Source organism: Nematolebias whitei, chromosome 7 (genome assembly GCF_014905685.2).
Source record: "Nematolebias whitei isolate Nwh7 chromosome 7, NemWhi1, whole genome shotgun sequence".
NCBI lineage: Eukaryota > Metazoa > Chordata > Actinopteri > Cyprinodontiformes > Rivulidae > Nematolebias > Nematolebias whitei.
This window is the reverse complement of record NC_056504.1, coordinates 2,701,731-2,719,524: the sequence shown is the minus strand read 5'-3', so window position 1 is coordinate 2,719,524 and position 17,794 is coordinate 2,701,731. Positions and strand designations below refer to the sequence as shown.

The 17,794-nt window shown below is 43.0% G+C and overlaps 2 protein-coding genes across 2 annotated transcripts in view; one reads left to right on the top strand and one right to left on the bottom strand.

Annotated features, from left to right (window-relative positions):
• LOC119412092 (casein kinase II subunit alpha-like) overlaps nt 1–17,794 on the bottom strand; it is a 64,343-nt gene that overhangs the window by 9,790 nt on the left and 36,759 nt on the right. The window lies entirely within an intron of this gene.
• LOC119411633 (casein kinase II subunit alpha) lies at nt 6,926–8,446 on the top strand (the record flags this gene model as incomplete). The annotated part of the gene is given in 3 exon segments (XM_037678537.1): nt 6,926–7,074; nt 7,156–7,245; nt 7,403–8,446. Coding segments are annotated over 3 exon segments (358 nt in total), but the record flags the coding sequence as incomplete, so codon positions are not given.

The following is a 17,794-nucleotide window of genomic DNA, read 5'->3' as shown; positions in this document are numbered from 1 at the left end:
GGGGGGGGCGTTCCTCCCAACCACACCCCTCCAGGTCTCACTGTCATTGCCCACATGAGCATTGAAGTCCCCCAGCAGAACAAGGGAGTCCCTAGGAGGTGCACTTTCCAGTACCCCCTCCAAGGACTCCAAAAAGGGTGGATAATCTGAACTGCCGTTTGGTGCATAAGCACAAACAACAGTCAGAACCCGTCCCCCCACACGTAGACGGAGGGAGGCCACCATCTCATTCACCGGGTTTGAACCCCAACACACAGGCACCAAGTTGGGGGTCAATAAGTATGCCCACTCCTGCTCGGCGCCTCTCACCATGGGCAACTCCAGAGTGGAAGAGTGTCCAGCCCCTCTCAAGGAAACTGGTTCCAGAGCCAGAGCTATGCTTAGGGGTGAGTCCGACTATTTCTAGCCGGAACCTCTCAGCCTCACACACCAGCTCAGGCTCCTTCTCCACCAGTGAGGTGACATTCCACATCCCAATAGCCAGCTTCTGTAGCCGAGGATCAGACCGCCAGGGTCCCTGCCCTCGGCCACCACCCATCCCACATTGCACCCGACCCCTTTGGCCCCTCCCACAGGTGGTGAGCCCATGGGAAGGGGGACCTATGTCTCTTCGGGCTGTGCCCGGCCGAGCTTCATGGGTAAAAGCCCGACCACCAGGCGCTTGCCATCGTGCCCCACCTCCAGGCCTGGCTCCAGAGTGGGGCCCCGGTGACCCACGTCCAGGCAAGGGAACATTAACTCCATTTGTTTTTCTCTTCATCGGGGTCTTTGGGCTGCACTTTGTCTGGTCCCTCACCTAGGACCCGTCTGCCATGGGTGACCCTACTAGGGGCGTAAAGCCCCTGACAGCATAGCTCCTAGGATCATTGGGACACTCAAACCCCTCCACCACGGTAAGGTGGCAGCCCAGGGAGGGGGTTGTTTAAATCCTTACTGAAAAATCTCAAAAATTCCATTTACATTCAAAAACTTGGTTAGTTGACTAAAAACTATTTTCTCCAAGATTTTAGAAAGAAATGGAAGTTTTGAGATTGGCCTGAAGTTTGAACAAGCTGCAGAGTCAAGTCCGGGTTTTTTAATTAATGTAGTTACCACTGCATGTTTTAAGACATCAGGAACCACACCTGTAGCCAAACTGCTGTTAATAATGGCAAGAACAGAGGGTCCAGTTGAACCTGTTTAAAAACTGCAGCAGGGATGGGATCAGCAGGGGAGCCTGAGGGTTTCCTGTGACCAAAAACATCATTTAAAAATGAGAGTGAGATGGGGTCAAAGTGACTGAAGACTGCTGAGCAGGGGACAAGAACTGAAGGGTCGGCTGTGGAGTGTGGAATTGATGACCTAATTGACTCAACATTTTCAACAAAATGCCTGACAAACATTACAGGTGTCAACAGAGGCCTCAATGGTGGCAGACTGAGGCACGATTAGAATAGACCTTTTTCACGCTTCCGGGTTTTAAAGCGGATGTGGTGTTTCAACAACTTCCGGTGGCTATAGCGTTAGCATTAGACTGTGAGGAAAATGGCTCAGTCTCTGCGTGGTTTCTTTTGTTCAGTTCCTGGTTGTTCTTGTGGGGCAAGAAAACAACCATATCTGTCCTACCATGCTTTTCACGATGTACCCAGACTAAAGGAGGCGGTGGATCCAAGAGATCAGAAGAAATCAGATCAGAAAAAATAATCGGCCGATGAATCGATTATTGAAATAATCGTTAGTTGCAGCCCTACATTTTATTGTTGGATGTAACTGGGATCCTGTGTATATAATTTCATTCCACCTCATGTACCACATGAGGTGGAATGACAATAAAGAAACTCTGACTCTGACTTGAAGGCTGCACAGAAGTCTGTTGGAGTCAGTCTCCCCACCATCACAGACATCTACACCTCCAGATGCAGGAAGAGGGCCACCTTCATCACGAAGGACCACACACACCCAGCACACACACTTTTCCCCCCGCTCCCCTCAGGAAGGAGGTTGAGGAGCATTAAGTGTAGAACCACTAGACTGAGGAACAGCTTCTACCCTGAGGCTGTTACTCATGAATCTCTAACCAGAATAATCACTGTGGGAAAAAATTAACTGTAATGCCACTTGATTGTTGATATATGCTGCTGACTATCCATGCTGCTGATATTATGCTGCTGATTTATTTAACGTTGCTGGTACTCATGTGCTCACACAGACTCATGTTCGCGCTGCTGTTCGGCGTATTGTTTTTGTACTACTAGTGTTTAGCGTATTCTTAGTTTAACGTTTTTCTTAGTTCATACCTTAGATCTTATTACTGTTTTTCGTTGCAATTTATACTAATTTATTGGATGTAACTGGGACCCTTTGTACACAATTTTGTTCCACCACATGTTCCAGGTGTGGTGCGAATGACAAATAAAGAAACTTTGACTTTATGTCCCATGGCACACGTGGGCAACAGAAACACCCATGTTCACCCACACCCACATGTTCTTTTACTTTTGGTCATCTAATAATCTTCAAATAATGCCATCTTCAAGTTGTTTATCAGATCCAGGTGTAAACACCTAGAAATAAAAGCTGAAAGTTTTCTTTTCTGGTATTCATCTCTTGATGAAAAGAAACAGCCTCTGTGCTCCGATACATAGTTCCCACGTGATGTCACATCAGGGGCATTTCCGGTGCGTCCTCCATGTTGGGAGGCAGCAGGTACAGACACAGTTAAGTTTACTGGTAGTTAAATTTTATCTAGTTTTTTCCTTTAAGTAAACCGCACTGGTTGTTTCGTGTTGGTTAGAGGATGTTACAACCGGGGAGACGTTTGGGCAAAGCGCTGTTTTCACTTAATCCCAAAAATAATGAAATGTGAAGGAGCTCCATGGAGGAGCTCACCTCAGGACACCTTGAGTCTGGATAAGGATCTGCCCTCGAAGACGTCGTGCTCCCATCACTTTTTGTCCGGTAAACAAAAAATTCTATATAAATCATTTTGTGAGACAATGTCAGAACAATGTCAGAGTGTAACTGTGTGTGTTGGAACTGTTTTTTTAATGATTTAACGTCTCTACTACTGTAGTTAGCTTAGCAATGCTATGCTACGTGCTAACCTCCACACCTTAACACTCACAGCAACAAAGTTCTGGTTCTGGTCCCGTGTTGAGCCTGGACTGTTTGTTGTCAGGAGGCTGCACGTAATTTTATTTAAACCTTTATTTAGCTGGTTAGATCTGATTGAGACAGTTTACACATCTTTGTTTCAAGATAGACCGGGTCAATATGACGTTACAGCAGCTCACAACACATGAGCCGTCATTAAACCAGAGTTATTAAAGCACATTTAAAATAATGATGTGAATAAAAGAAGAGAAAACACACATGAAGATAAAATTGTACTAAAATGTGAGTGAATATCAGTTAAAGCATTTATTAAACAAATCTGTCAATGATTAATATAAATACATGTTGTACAGTACACAATGTGTATATGTATATACTGTATACACTGTACAGTATATACATATACACATTGTACTTAATATACATAATATTTGAACACTGCAACATTGAGAACTATCAGTTTGTTTTATGAGTCCCTCTTTACTCTCGTGTGAACAAAGCAGTGGATGCATCTGTACTGAAAATATTCCATAACACAAGTTCATCTTTGTGTATTACAACATTTGTTGTATTGAATTATTAGTTTTTTCAGGAAGGCGTGCACACAAGTCCAGCACAGACTGGTCTCCTGCACTGAAGTTCACAGACCCTGACTCTGAGAACATCAGCAGCAGAGGAACAGCAGGTAAAGACACAAGCAGCCGGCACAATAATTCAAAAATATTAAAGTAAATCTAAGATAAAAATTACTAAAATCAATATAAAATTGAACATATATCTTTGTGACTGAGTAAAAATGTTAGCAACTGTATTAATTGTCTTATTTTAGACTGTGATGCAACATGACAATGTTTACTAATCTTTTTTTTTTTTTTTAAGGTTCAGACGAGTGAAGGGCCGAGTTCGAGCCAAAGAAAAGCTCCAGTGCAAGGACTCTCCTAAACCTGGGTCCAGTCTCAGATCCTAGACCTGGGTCCAGTCTCAGATCCTAGACCTGGGTCCAGTCTCAGATCCTAGACCTGGATCCAGTCTCAGATCCTAGACCTGAGTCCAGTCTCGGATCCTGGACCTGGGTCCAGTCTTGGATCCTGAGGGGTTGGTGGTCCCACATGACGAGGAATCTGTTCCAGTGTGTTTAAAGTCAGAACCTCCACTGGTCTCCATCAGTCCTTGTTGAAGAGAGTTGTTGATCTGGTTTTTAATCTGTAGTCCACTATGATCAGCTGCATGGAGTCATTTCATTAAAAGACATCAAATCACCCACAGTTCTCATCTTGTATCAGTTTCAGCTGTGTTGAATTTCTAATTATAGGCTTTGACTTAGAACTGTGTCAGTCTCCTCCTGGAGGAGGAACATGCAGCAACATGCATGTTTTGATGTTTTGTTGTGCTACATTAAACATAGCTGATATTTACTGTAGCACAGATTAGCTTAGCTCATGTAGCATGTAGCTATGAGGGACATCTACGTGTATATTATTGAACTACTTACTCTGCCAGTCACCAGAACTTTATTAACATGAAGAGTTTGGACGTCCGTCACAAATCCATCATTGATTATAAGCATCCATGGATTTAAAGCTGTGAAGCTCCTCCGTTGTGGACTCCTCGTGTTCATTGATAATTAACGATGTCAAAGTAACTTCTCGGTGACAACTTGTCTGACATTTCTTTGTCCACGTCAGGGGTCAACTCCGACCGCATCTATTTCATGCTTATATCTTGCTCTTGGTCAAGAGTATCAGTATACTGAGGTCTGGTCTGTAAGACATCTTCCTCGAATTTGCCTTTACATATGGCGGAAAACCCGGTATTGCGCAATACTGGTCACGTGTGGGGGAACTATGTATACGTTTAGAGCAGGGGTTTAAGTTTGGCTACAGTATAAGAGCTACACAACGTTTTGGCATGTTACTGTTAGAACTTGTAGTGAACTAAGCCTCCAGTCAAGACCTGCCTCTGAAGACCTTCATGGGACAGGAACTGTTATTTCATTGATTTGAATCCAGAAATACAAATTAGCTCATCCAGAGACTTTCTAATTGTATCCTGAACTAATCAATTGAAAGAACACTCTCTTTTTTATATTATCATTACTATTTTTACAATGTCTTGATAATCAAAAGTGTGTTTAGTTCAAACCATTTGTAAATGTTGAAGTGAACTACTCATTTTAAATCAACTGTGAAACAGTATTAATGATTTTTAATCCTCATTCAAAGTAGAAATCAAGTTAAATGTCTATGTTACAAAGTAATTATGCATTTTTGATCTTCTGTCTGAAATGAGAAAGGAGTGATGTCGGTCAAAAGTCGGAGACAGTCCGAAGCAAGTTATTGGAACGTACTGTCATGTTTTAAACCTCTCAGACAGAAACAAGAAAACTGGCACCTGTAAGTCTGTCATTTCTCCAAAACATTTCTCTGTCTGTTCCTAAACATCTCCGCTGTTTTTCTGACTTGTAATGACCCTCTGACGTCACTAAAACCACACCCCTGTTGGTTCTTTCAACCAATCAGGACTTCCCAAAAGTGACCGGAAGCAGAACTCTTTAAAAGTCGACACTTCCTAGTTCCAGGGAGAACAGAAGTTCCAAAAGTTCAGAACAGAGAGTTCTGCTGAGAAGGAAGACAGTGTGACTTTGCAAGGGTGAAGTCCACGGTGGTCTTTTTCTGACAGATGACACCTGTCTGGAGTGTTGGTTCAGGTCATCACGCCAAAGACCTATTCAACATCTCAGGAGTTCAGCACGTTTGCTGAAATTCCACTTAACTTAATCCTATCTTTCGGGGGAGTTTATTTTGGAAGCTGGGCCAGTCAGCCTCGTGGTCCCAAGTTGATGAGAAGCGGATACAATTCCCTGGAGATAAAAGACTCAGCCTTGCTGGACGTCCGGAGAAGGCCTCTCTGAAACCCCACCAAGGTAAAGAGTCGACGCTCGGGTACCATCTGGCTGAAATCACCGGGAAACGTGCTATCTGGTTTCAAACAAGATAACTCCCCATCTTTTCTTTATTATCTTAGTTAACCCTAAGTATCCACTTTTCCTTCAGAAACTTTACTCCATCTCTATATTTCCCTGCCAGTAAAGATAAGCTAAAGCCTGCAGACATTAATTTAAGATCTAAGGATATGTCTGTTGTTTCAAGCTGCAAGTGAGGAATCATGGCCGTATGATTTCTCATTGTAAAGCTCATTAATTAAGCTGTGTTATTGTAATCAATTATGCCAATCAATGTGTAAAATGTGTGATGTGTTTAAATCGTTTTGATAAATAAAAGACCGCACTGCTGTTGGTGGGTCAGAAATTTAAACACATCTTTGTCCACATTTAATCTTCTAGGCACGATATTACTTAGTCCAGAAAAATGAAAGAATCCGTTTAAATTAAGTATAATATTATGTACTTGAATTAGTCCAGATATTATAAAATGTAAGAGAGCACCCCTGAGCTAAATCCATCTCACGGTGTCTCTCATTACAAACTTGTCAAAGATAAATAAAGTTCAGTAAAAAACAACTACATAGCGCTCCCCTCTGCTGGTCCTTTCTAGAAAGAAACTAGCGTCCTGGCCCTCTCATATGTCACATATGGAAGGGCAGGTTCCATTTTAGTGTGGGTCTGTCCCCATAAAAAAAGCTCTCAGCATTTCAAGAAAGGGCTTTTTAAATGAACCCATCTGCTTTGAAAATTAGGAAAAAAACTCAGTTGTGATTTTGATATTTTTATCCAGATTTGTAAATCTTGGCACCAAAAATGATCTTCCATAAACCTGAAACCATCTCTTGGAGTACTGTGTTTATTTTATGAAATCTTCGTTCGTTTCCTCAGGCATTCTCGTAAACGATGGGAGCGTTTCGTCCACAGTGAGAACCAGCACCTGGTCAGTCCTGAGGCTCTGGATTTCCTTGACAAGCTCCTACGCTATGACCACCAGGCTCGTCTGACTGCCCGCGAGGCCATGGATCATCCTTACTTCTGTAAGCTCTTATCTTTTTGTTCTGAAATGATTTCTGTGAATGTGGAAGCTAATCATGGATTTTCTGTTCCTGATTGTTCAGTTCCTATTGTGAAAGAACAGTCTCGTTTGGCAGGCTCAGCCAACCTGCCAAGTGGGAACCCAGCTGTTACCACAGCCAACATGATCACTGGTGAGAAGTTGGTTGTAAAGATCAAAATTAAACCTTCCATTTCTATGTTTTTGCTCGTGTTGAAATTGAAGCCTGAGTCTGACATGGAGGTGTTTGCGGTGCGGACCCAGCTTTGAATGGATGCAGACTAAACAGCATGTGGTGCTCTCTTCCCCAGCTATCTCTGCCCTGCCAGCCTCCACTGCCCTGGGTCCTCTCACTGGCTCACCAGTGCTGTCAGCTGCCACCAACGCCATGAGCTCCCCTGTGCCTGCTGCTGCAGGAACCCCACAGTGACTGTCCAAACAGGACCCCACCCAAACAGAGAGGGTGTTATTCAGCGTGCCCTCACCACTTCCAACCCAGAGCCACCACCTCCAAACAGGAGGGCCCCCATCTTTTTGAGAAAGTTTCACTTTCTAATAAGTGGCAACATGTTAACGTCACATCTGAAATGAATGTTCTAACTAAGATTTACTTTAAACTTCCTCGTGAACTGTAGTGAAAATGAAGGGTTGAGGTGTGAGTGGCTCAGGCCCAAAGAATCTGCTGAAGGTCCAACAAATGTTGGTCATCGCGACCAAAAGGAGCACATTCTGTACAGTTTGTTACTGAACCAGGAGACCTGATGAAAACAATTTACCTTCACACATCAGAGCATTTCAGAGGTTTGGTGCTGTCCTCTGCTCCACATGTAGTTTAATACAACAATCCATTTCAACACCGTCAGGTGAGCAGTCTTTAAATGCACCCCCATGCCGTCCGTTGTCTGTTTCCTGATTGAAAGCTTCTGAGCTACTGCCGTGAGGTGGGCTCAACCTCTGGACTATAGTCTGGAGAAGCCAGTCTCATTCAGGTTCTCACAGTTCCTCAGACATGCTGCTTTCCACTTTCTTGAACTCCTTCAAGTGGATTTACTTTAAGATTTAACCAAAGTTTACACAGTTTCCAGGAAGAGACTGAATGTAGTTTTCTTTCAAGTGTTCACTTTGCTGCAGGCTGATGTTGCGTACAGAGAGATTTTCACATACAATGAAAGAATCACTAAAGTTCAACAGGATTGGAGTTACGTCCTCAACCCAGTGGTTTAGTGCCACTTTGAAAGTGTCACTTTTAGAATCCGCTGTATATTTACAAATTGGTTTTTACAATACTTGCAAATGAACCTAACATGTTGATGTAGAAGACTAGTGTTCTAACATATCTGTAAATAAATGTTTTGACAGTAAAATCTGGTTGATTTTTACATTTACAAACTAAAAGTCTTAATGCTCCAATCTGAAAATGTTTTGATTTAGTTTACCCTTTGATTTGTAAACAGAAACCATAAAGATGAATCTGTTCCTGAGGTTCAAAAGGTTTCCAACAGTGATCCTATAGTAAGGGCTAAATAACTGCTGCGTCTCTGACAGCAGGCCAGTTCCTGCTGGACCTGAACTCTGGTTCAAGTCTAGCACTTGAGATGATATCAAGTTTTGAACTCAAGATGTAGCCACTAGAAATTGCTATAAACCATTCTACAAAATTAAAAAAAACAGCAAGGCATGTGTTCACCCACTTTGCTGTGGTTTTGAAGCCCAGCTGTTACCTTAAAATGTCTCATAATTAAATATTTGCTTATGGGCAATCTGTCTAATGATCTCTATATACATATATACAGGTGCTTGTCATAAAATTAGAATATCATGAAAAAGTTGATTTATTTCAGTAATTCCATTCAAAAAGTGAAACTTGTATATTATATTCATTCATTACACACAGACTGATATATTTCAAATATTTATTTATTTTAATGTTGATGATTGTAACTGACAACTAATGAAAACCCCAAATTCAGTATCTCAGAAAATTAGAATATTAAGACCAATTAAACAAAAAGATTTTTAGAAATGTTGGCCAACTTTAAAGTATGAACATGAAAAGTATGAGCATGTACAGTACTCAATACTTAGTTGTTTCTCCTTTTACCTGGATTACTGCAGCAACGCAGCGTGGAGTGGAGTGGATCAGTCTGTGTCTCTGCTCAGGTGTTCTGAGAGTCCAGGTTGTTCTGATCGTGGCCTTCATCTCTTCTGAATCGTTGGCTCTGGTGCATCACATCTTCCTCTTCACAATACTCGGTAGATTTTCTATCGGGTTAAGGTCAGAAGAGTTTGCTGGACAATTAAGAACAGGGACACCATGGTCCTTAAACCAGGTACTGGTAGCTTTGGCTCTGTGTGCAGGTGCCAAGTCCTGTTGGAAAATGAAATCTACATCTCCACAAAGTTGATCAGCAGCAGGAAGCAGGAAGTCTCTAAAACTTCCTGGTAGATGCTGCATTGACCTTGGACCTCAGAAAACAGTGGACCAACACCAGCAGGTGGCATGGCACCCCAAACCATCAGTGACTGTGGAAACTCAACACTGGACCTCAAGCAACGTGGATTCTGTGCCTCTCCTCTCTTCCTGCAGACTCTGGGACCTTGATTTACAAAGGAAATGCAAAATTTACTTTAATCTGAGAACAAAACTTTGGACCACTCAGCAGCAGTCCCAGGTGAGACGCTTCTGACGCTGTCTCTTGTTCAGGAGTGGCTTGACAAAAGGAATCTGACAGCTGAACCCATGTCTTGCATACATTTGTGCATGGTGGTTCTTGAAGCACTGACTCCAACTACAGTCCACTCTTTGTGAATCTCTCCCACATTTTGGAATGGGTTTTGTTTCGCCATGCTCTCCAGGGTGTGGTTATCCCTGTTGCTTGTACAGTTTTTTTCTACCACATTTTTCCCTTCCCTTCGCCTCTTTATAAATGTGCTTGGACACAGAGCTCTGTGAACAGCCAGCCTCTTTACAAATGACCTTTTGTTTTATCTGGGAAGATGGCGCTGCTCTGCATGGCCTGCCCTCCGCCTCTGTCTGCAGTGATCGTGTTTTTTCTGTTTTTGTCATTTTTCACCTACAACATCGACTCACTGCTGGTTTATGAACGTCATCAACTCCTAAATCTCCGACTATCTGCCACCAGTCATCATAATGATCGTAATTCTGGACCCCCCCCCCCCCCCCTGGACCCCCACCTCTGCTTGAAGACGTTCCTGTTTACCTCCGCCGTGGTATCCTGCCCACTTGGAAGTCATCGCTCCAGGCACCGTGGAAAACGGGCCGGCCGTCTTGTGAGGATCAAAGCCTGCCGGGCTGCTGCTGCGGCTTCCTCTTCAACCGAGAACCACATCTTAAATCACCTGTCCTGGTGCTGTGCAGATCCACCTGAGTCCTTCCCGCCGGTCCCACGGGTCGGGTCGCACTTCCACAGCAGACCTGTTTGCTGCGGCTGTGCTTCCAGTCGTTGGAGTCGCGGGTCGAACTCCACAAATCCAAGACCACTGGTCTTAACTTCATGGACAACTTCTGCTGTGATTCCTACAAGGATTGCACTGATAAACACCAGATCTCTGGCTAATAAAACGTTTATCTTGAAGGACTTTTTCTCTTCCACCGGTCTGGACTTCTTCTGCGTGACTGAGACGTGGCTCTCCTGTGGTGAGTTCATGGCCCTGTCGGAAATTTTACCACTGGACTGTTCGTACTTTAATGCTCCGAGAACATCAGGCAAAGGTGGTGGATTATTAACTATTTTCAAAAAACGATGGAACTGCGAACTGGTACAGATACCAGCTAATTTTTTGAGCTTCGAACTGCTGTGTTTTGAGGTGGGCCGTTCAAATCCTGTTTTTTCTGCTGTTATACAGACCACCAAAATATAATAAGGACTTCATGGCTGAACTCTCTGACTTTTTAACTTGGATCTTACTCAGATATGATTCGGTTTTAATTATGGGGGATTTCAATATACATGTCTGTTGCCCTGAAAAGCTGCTGACTCAGGACTTTCTAGATCTGATCCAGTCTCTGAACTTTGTACAGAATGTTGCAGGACCAACTCACCAGCATGGCCACACACTGGATTTAGTGTTGACCTTTGGTTTATCTGTTTCTGAGTTAGAAACTGGGGATGCAGTTTTCTCGGACCACAAACCCATTTCTTTCAACACTTTTGTCAACGAGTCCAACCCCCCCCCCCCCCCCCCCCCCTCCAGCCAGGCCTTGTCGAACATTTAACCCTTCCACTGCTGCGCTCTTTTCATCTGCTTTTACTAAAAACTCTCTCTGTCTGTGAATCCTCTTCCATCAACACCCATGAGCTAGTCACTGTACATCAAGAGACCTGTGCTAAGGTGCTTGACCTAGTTGCACCATTAAAAATTAGGCATCCAAAGTGCACTCCACACCCTTGGATGAATGAGATCACTCGCGCAGCCAAACTTCAATGCAGGAAAGCCGAACATAAATGGAAGAAGGACAAACTTCACATTTCTTTTATCATGCTAAAATCATGTTACAAAGAGTACCAGGCCACTGTTAAATCAGAAAAAACTAATATTTCTCCCAAATCATCACCTCAAACAGCCACAATCCCTGCGTTCTTTTCAACACCATTAACTCCATTTTAACCGTGCCTCAGTCTGTCAACATGGAGGCCTCTGCAGTTACGTGTGACAACGTTGCCAGTTTGTTAAAAAGGTTGAGTCAATCAGGTCACTGATTCTTCACACAACAGCTGACCCCTCTGTCTTTGTCCCCTCCTCATCAGTCTAACCAGTTTGAAACCATTTCCCTCTCATTTCTAAATGACGTCATATGAAAACCCCCGGTTCCCCTGCTGACCCCATCCTGCATCATTTTTTAAACAAGTCCTACCCTCCACTGGACCCTCTGTTCTTGACATTATAAACAGCAGTATGGCTGCAGGTGTAGTTCCTGACACTTTTAAACATGCAGTGGTAACTCCTTTAACAAAAAAAACCCGGACTTGACCCTTCAACCTGCTCAAACTTCAGACCCATCTCCAAACTTCCCTTTCTTTCTAAGATCCTGGAGAAAATAGTTTTCACTCAATTAAATGAGTTCTTGAGTGGAAATTCTATTCTTGAGATCTTTCAGTCTGGCTTTAAGAAACTACACAGCACTGAAACAGCCTTAGTTAGGGTCTGCAATGACATTCTTCTGGCAAATGACTTTGGTCAGTCTGTAGTCCTGGTACTCCTTGACCTTACCGCTGCATTTGATACTGTGGACCACAGTATCCTTTTATCCCGGATAGGACACTGGGTTGGGATTACTGGTGCAGCGTTAGAATGATTCCATTAATACCTGAGCGACAGGAGTTTCTGTGTTAATTTTGCTAACACTATCTACTTCAGTGCCTCTTTTCTGTGGGGTCCCGCAAGGCTCAATTCTTGGACCCCTTCTGTTTTCTTTGTATCTCCTCCCCTTAGGGTCTATCCTGAGGAAACATGGTCTTTCCTTTCATTGTTATGCTGATGATTCTCAGATTTATCTGCCGTTAACATTTAACAGTTCCTCCTCCATTCGCCCTTTGCACCCTCATTCCTCTCTGACCTCCTTCATCCTTATGCTTTTTCTCGGGCCTTGAGATCACCAGACCAGCTGCTTTTGGCCGTACCAAAAACCAGGCTGAAGCTCAGAGGAGATCGGGCGTTTTCAGTCATGGGCCCCAATTTCTGGAATAATCTGCCCATCAACATTCGACAGGCCACCTCAGTCTTTATTTTTAATTCTCTCCTCAAATCACATCTGTACTCATTGGCATTTAACACAGGGTGATCTCATTTGGTATTTCATTGTTGATGATTGTGTTCATCCATTTTGCTTTTACTCCCTGCCATTTAACGCAGGGTGATTTGATTTAGTATTTCATTGTTTCTCTTTATATTTAATGTTTTTATGCTTTTATTCATGTTGCTGTAATATCTTGTTATTAATATTTGATGCTGTGATCTTTTTTGGTAAGCACTTTGATAACAGTTACTGTTTTAAATGTGCTATATAAATAAATGTGACTTGACTTTTGTGTCTTGCCCTCCTTGTGCAAGATGTCAATGGTCATCTTCTGGACAACTGTCAAGTCAGCAGTCTTTCCCATGATTGTGTAGTCTACAGAACTAAACTGAGACCATTTAAAGGCCTTTGCAAGTGTTTTGAGTTAATTAGCTTATTAGAGTGTGACACCAGGTGTCTTAAATATTGAACCTTTTTCAATATTCTAATTTGCTGAGATATTGTAGTCCCTCGCTACTTTGCGGTTTATTTATCGCAGATTTGCTCATCGCGGTTTTTCAAAATAAAATTGGACATGACACAATTGGCTGATTGATGGATGAGCCGCACGATGGGCATAGATTTTTTATTTAAAATAAATTATATAAAATTATTTAGCTCCACCTTTGTGCAGCCCACATTTCAGGATAACCTTCCTCCTACATCTTTTTTTCTTCTTCTTTTGGCTGCTCCCTGCGTTAGTGGTCGCCACAGCGAACTAAGTCGCATGAAGACTTGGCAGTTTATTTTTTCAACGCAGGATGTTCTTCCTGATGCAACCACAGACCAACGAGCTACCACAGCCCTCTGTGTGGAGCAGAGAGCTGCTATGTAGGACACCCGGAGGAGCAGATGTTGGGAGTTAAGGCCCTTGCTCAAGGGCCCAGAGTGGGGCGAATGAGGGTGGGGGCAGTTGTGGGTGCTTCACATACCCCACCCACATTTTTGATGTTGTCTGTACCGGGGCTTGAACCGGCGATCTTTCAGGATCACAGGCCCACCTTCTCTAACCTCTGTGCCACCACTCCCCCACAGAGCTTCTTCCTACATCTGATCAGCTGATTTCCGTGCAGAGCAGAGAAGTGGACATGGCTGAGAGCGCTTGCAGGTGGCACAGAGCAGCCGAGGCAGAAAGCTGAAATCATGACATTCTGTGCTCTTTTAGCGCATTTATAGTTTAGAAACATTGTTTTGAATATTATGTATGTATGCATGTATATATGTACATACATATGTATGCATGTATATATGTACATACATATGAATGCATGTATATATGTACATACGTATGTATGCATGTATATACGTACATGTGTATGTATCCACGTATGTACATACGTATGTATCCACGTATGTACATACGTACGTACGTATGTATGTATGTATGTACATACGTACGTACTTTCTTCCTTTCTTTGTTTGTTTGTTTGCTGTTTTTCACTTATTGCGGTGCTTCAGGGTACAGATACCTCGCGATAAACGAGGGACTACTTATTCCCATAGGATGAGGGCTGGAGTTGGACTCGTTTTCAGTTCTGGAGTTTCATGCCCGCTTTAGATCACGACCTATTATTAAAATCATGTAATTAGAACAACAAAAAAGGTTGAATCATGTCATCTGGACTTCGTTTTTTTGTTAAAAAGAAACGTTTCGCCCCTCATCCAAGAGGCTTCGTCAGTCTGAGGCCTAGCCATCTGGTATTACCCAGAAGCCACCCTGACTCTTGTGTTTCAAGCCTGCCTCAGATACCCCTGAAGTCTGGCCTTTTCACTAATGGTTTCAAAAACACAAAGTTTGTTTTCTCAGTCATCCAGGTATATAAAAGTGAAAAGGCCATCTTTGTGAAAAGAAACCGTCCATCATTAAACAGGGGTGGAGCCTCCAGGTTCAACTGTCCCCCTCTTACAATGCTGTGATTGCTAGTATCACTCAGCCCTCTGTGAACAGTAAACAGCCATCAGGTGCTAATGATCCATTGTTAGGCTGATGGTCCTTCTTGACCATGTGATCAGCTGGTTCTGGTTGTCAGCAGCAAACTGGTTGAGCCACTCTGAGAAGGTGCTATTTAAGAGACTGAGCTGAATACAGCACCTCAGACTGAGGAAGTCCTCAGGATGAGAGACGAAACGTTTCTACATTTTTTTGCTTTGGTTTTTTTTTTTTTTTTTTTCTTTGAATGTCCAGAGGACCAGATTGAACTTTTTTGGATAGAAACAATGACACGTATCTCAATAAACCTCTTAAAGAAATAAGAAAATATGCAACGGGACTATGTGACAGATGTAATCTGCCTGAAACAGTACAACATGTTTTTATGGAATGTTCTGGATATGAAGTAGAAGTTTCCAAAAAGAAATTAATAAAATGAATATTAACTTTACAATTAATTACATTCTTAGTAGTGGTGTTAGTAAAGTCAAATATCAAATTATTCTTTATTTGAAAAATACAAACTTAATAGAGAGAATTTAGATGAATTATCGGTGTTATTTCACATAATTAGTTTTTTGTTTTTCCCTGTATATCTCCTGTTACACTCCGGCTCAGTAGGTGGCGGTACTGGGTCTGTACTGGGTTTGTACTGGGTCTGTACTGGGTTTGTACTGGGTCTGCCAACCCATAGATATCATATTCATGATCATCATGTTCTAGAACTGCGCCTCTCCAGGTGTCTGCATGTTGGAGCAGCTCTACTTTCATTCTGAGATTTTACTTTTGGAAACTTTAATTCTTCTTTTTCTGGATGTAAGTCACATTTGTTGGATGATTGTTTCCTCTGGTATCAGATGCTGTGCAGCTGGAAGGATTTTTACTGAAACTTTTTTAGTTTTGGACATTTGTTATGATGCGTAACCATGGCAACAAGGCAGTTTTCTACAACCAGCAGCTGATTAACATCTCAAAGCTCAAATAATATCTCAACTACAGCCCCAAATCTCAAATGAGTTGAAAAGGATGTTCTGTGGATGCATTCTCATCTACCTGCCAGCTGTGCTTGAGTGCCTGACCACTGAGATCCTGGAACTAGGAGGAAACATGGCTCATGACAGCAGAAGGACAGGATCGTCCCTCTGTACCTACAGTTGTCTGTCCGCAGCGTCGAGGAGCTCTGCAGACTGCTGGGAGGAGTGGCCATCGCTCTGGGAGGAGTTCTGCCCAGCATTCAGGCGGTCCTACAGCCCGGGGGAACCGAGAGGTCAGCAGAGTCTGGGTGGACGGATCGGACGGCATCTGCAGCCAGTTTCTTAGGATCCACTGTGGGATGGACCTTTACAAGAGATCCTTCCTGTCTACAGCATCAGCATCTATAACATCTCTTAATGAAATGAGGATAACGAGTTACAAGAACAGATATCATATAAACACTAGATCCCTGATCGGCTCCTGCGGCGCAGGAATTTCGGCCGCCATCTTGGAGCGGTCGTCCTTATTTGGTTCAAGCAGAAGATGTCTCAGCACTTCGCAGCTTCTTTCTGTTCTAATCGACTGTTGACGTCAGGTCTCGGGGGATAACTTCTCACAGTAACATGAACATATTATTGTTAGTACTTTGTGAATATAATATTACTGTACTGTATTTATGTCCACCAGCTGATGTGATGTTCAGTGTAACACGGTGTTCAGCTGCAATGAAGCTGACTGAGATCTGATGACAGGAATATTTTGCTAACAAGCATACTCACTATTTCAGCAGCTTTGGTTCATTATCAACAGATATGCATCAGAACTGGAGTTTTGTTTAAGTTCTAGGATATAAAAAATAAAACTATGGAGAATATAGGAAATAGAAAATAAGGTTGACCTCCTCTGTTCAATGTTTTTGTGTAGACACAAATGTCCTGTTTTCTTTTTGAAGGTTTCCCAAAGAACAAGATGTGAGGAAGAGGAGGAAGTATCTTTGAGGAGGATTCATCTGAGCAGTGAGGATTTTAAACTGGAGGATTTTGATCAAACTGGTCAGACTGTCCGACTGAGAGATGGTGTGGTACCATGGGTTCACCTTCAGAGAGTAGGAGCATCATTATAAGTTCATTAGAGTTCATAAAGTTACATATTTTATTGTGAGTCACACGGTGAGACACCTCCATGTGTTTCTATGAACAGGTAACTAGAGACTGTAAAGTTCATCTTCATGATGCTTTTTCATTTCAGCTTGAAAACTGCAGGACTACAGGAAGTGAACACAAGCTGCAGCTGCTCTGTCTGTGCACGCTCAGGAACGTGCACGTCACACACACAACATCAGGAACGTGCACGTCACACACACAACATCAGGAACGTGCACGTCTCACACACAACCTCAGGAACGTGCACGTCACACACACACACTCTCAGGAACGTGCACGTCACACACACAACCTGGGCCTCATGATGTATTTCTATTTTAAACTTTATTTTTCATTTATCTTTATTTATCCAGGTCGACTCACTGAGTCACGAGAACTCATTTTAAAGAGAGACCTGTTTAGGAGCAGGTGGTGGGGGTTGAGTGCCTTGCTCAGGGGACCAGAGTGGGGCCAATGAGGGTGGAGGCAGGTGTGGGTGTTTCACCTTTTCCACCTCATTTTGATGTTGACGGTACCGGGAGTTGATCCTGCGACTTTCCCATCACAGGCCCATCTTGTAACCTCTGCTCCACCACTCCCCCACATGACATCATATCATACTGGTCGTATTAAAATCTCACTGGTTTCCTTCCAGATGTGTTGAACTGGTCCCCTGATGTTTGCAGGTGTGTGTGGTGAGTGGATGAAAAGCGTGGCGTGAACAAGATGATGCTGGAGATGATGATTTGACGAGAGCTCCCACCTTCTACCTGTGAAGAACAAGAGCAGCTCAGTGAAGGAGCTGAGAGCTGCAGAGAGGCTGATCCATGGAGCTTCAACACAGCAACCTCCAAACATG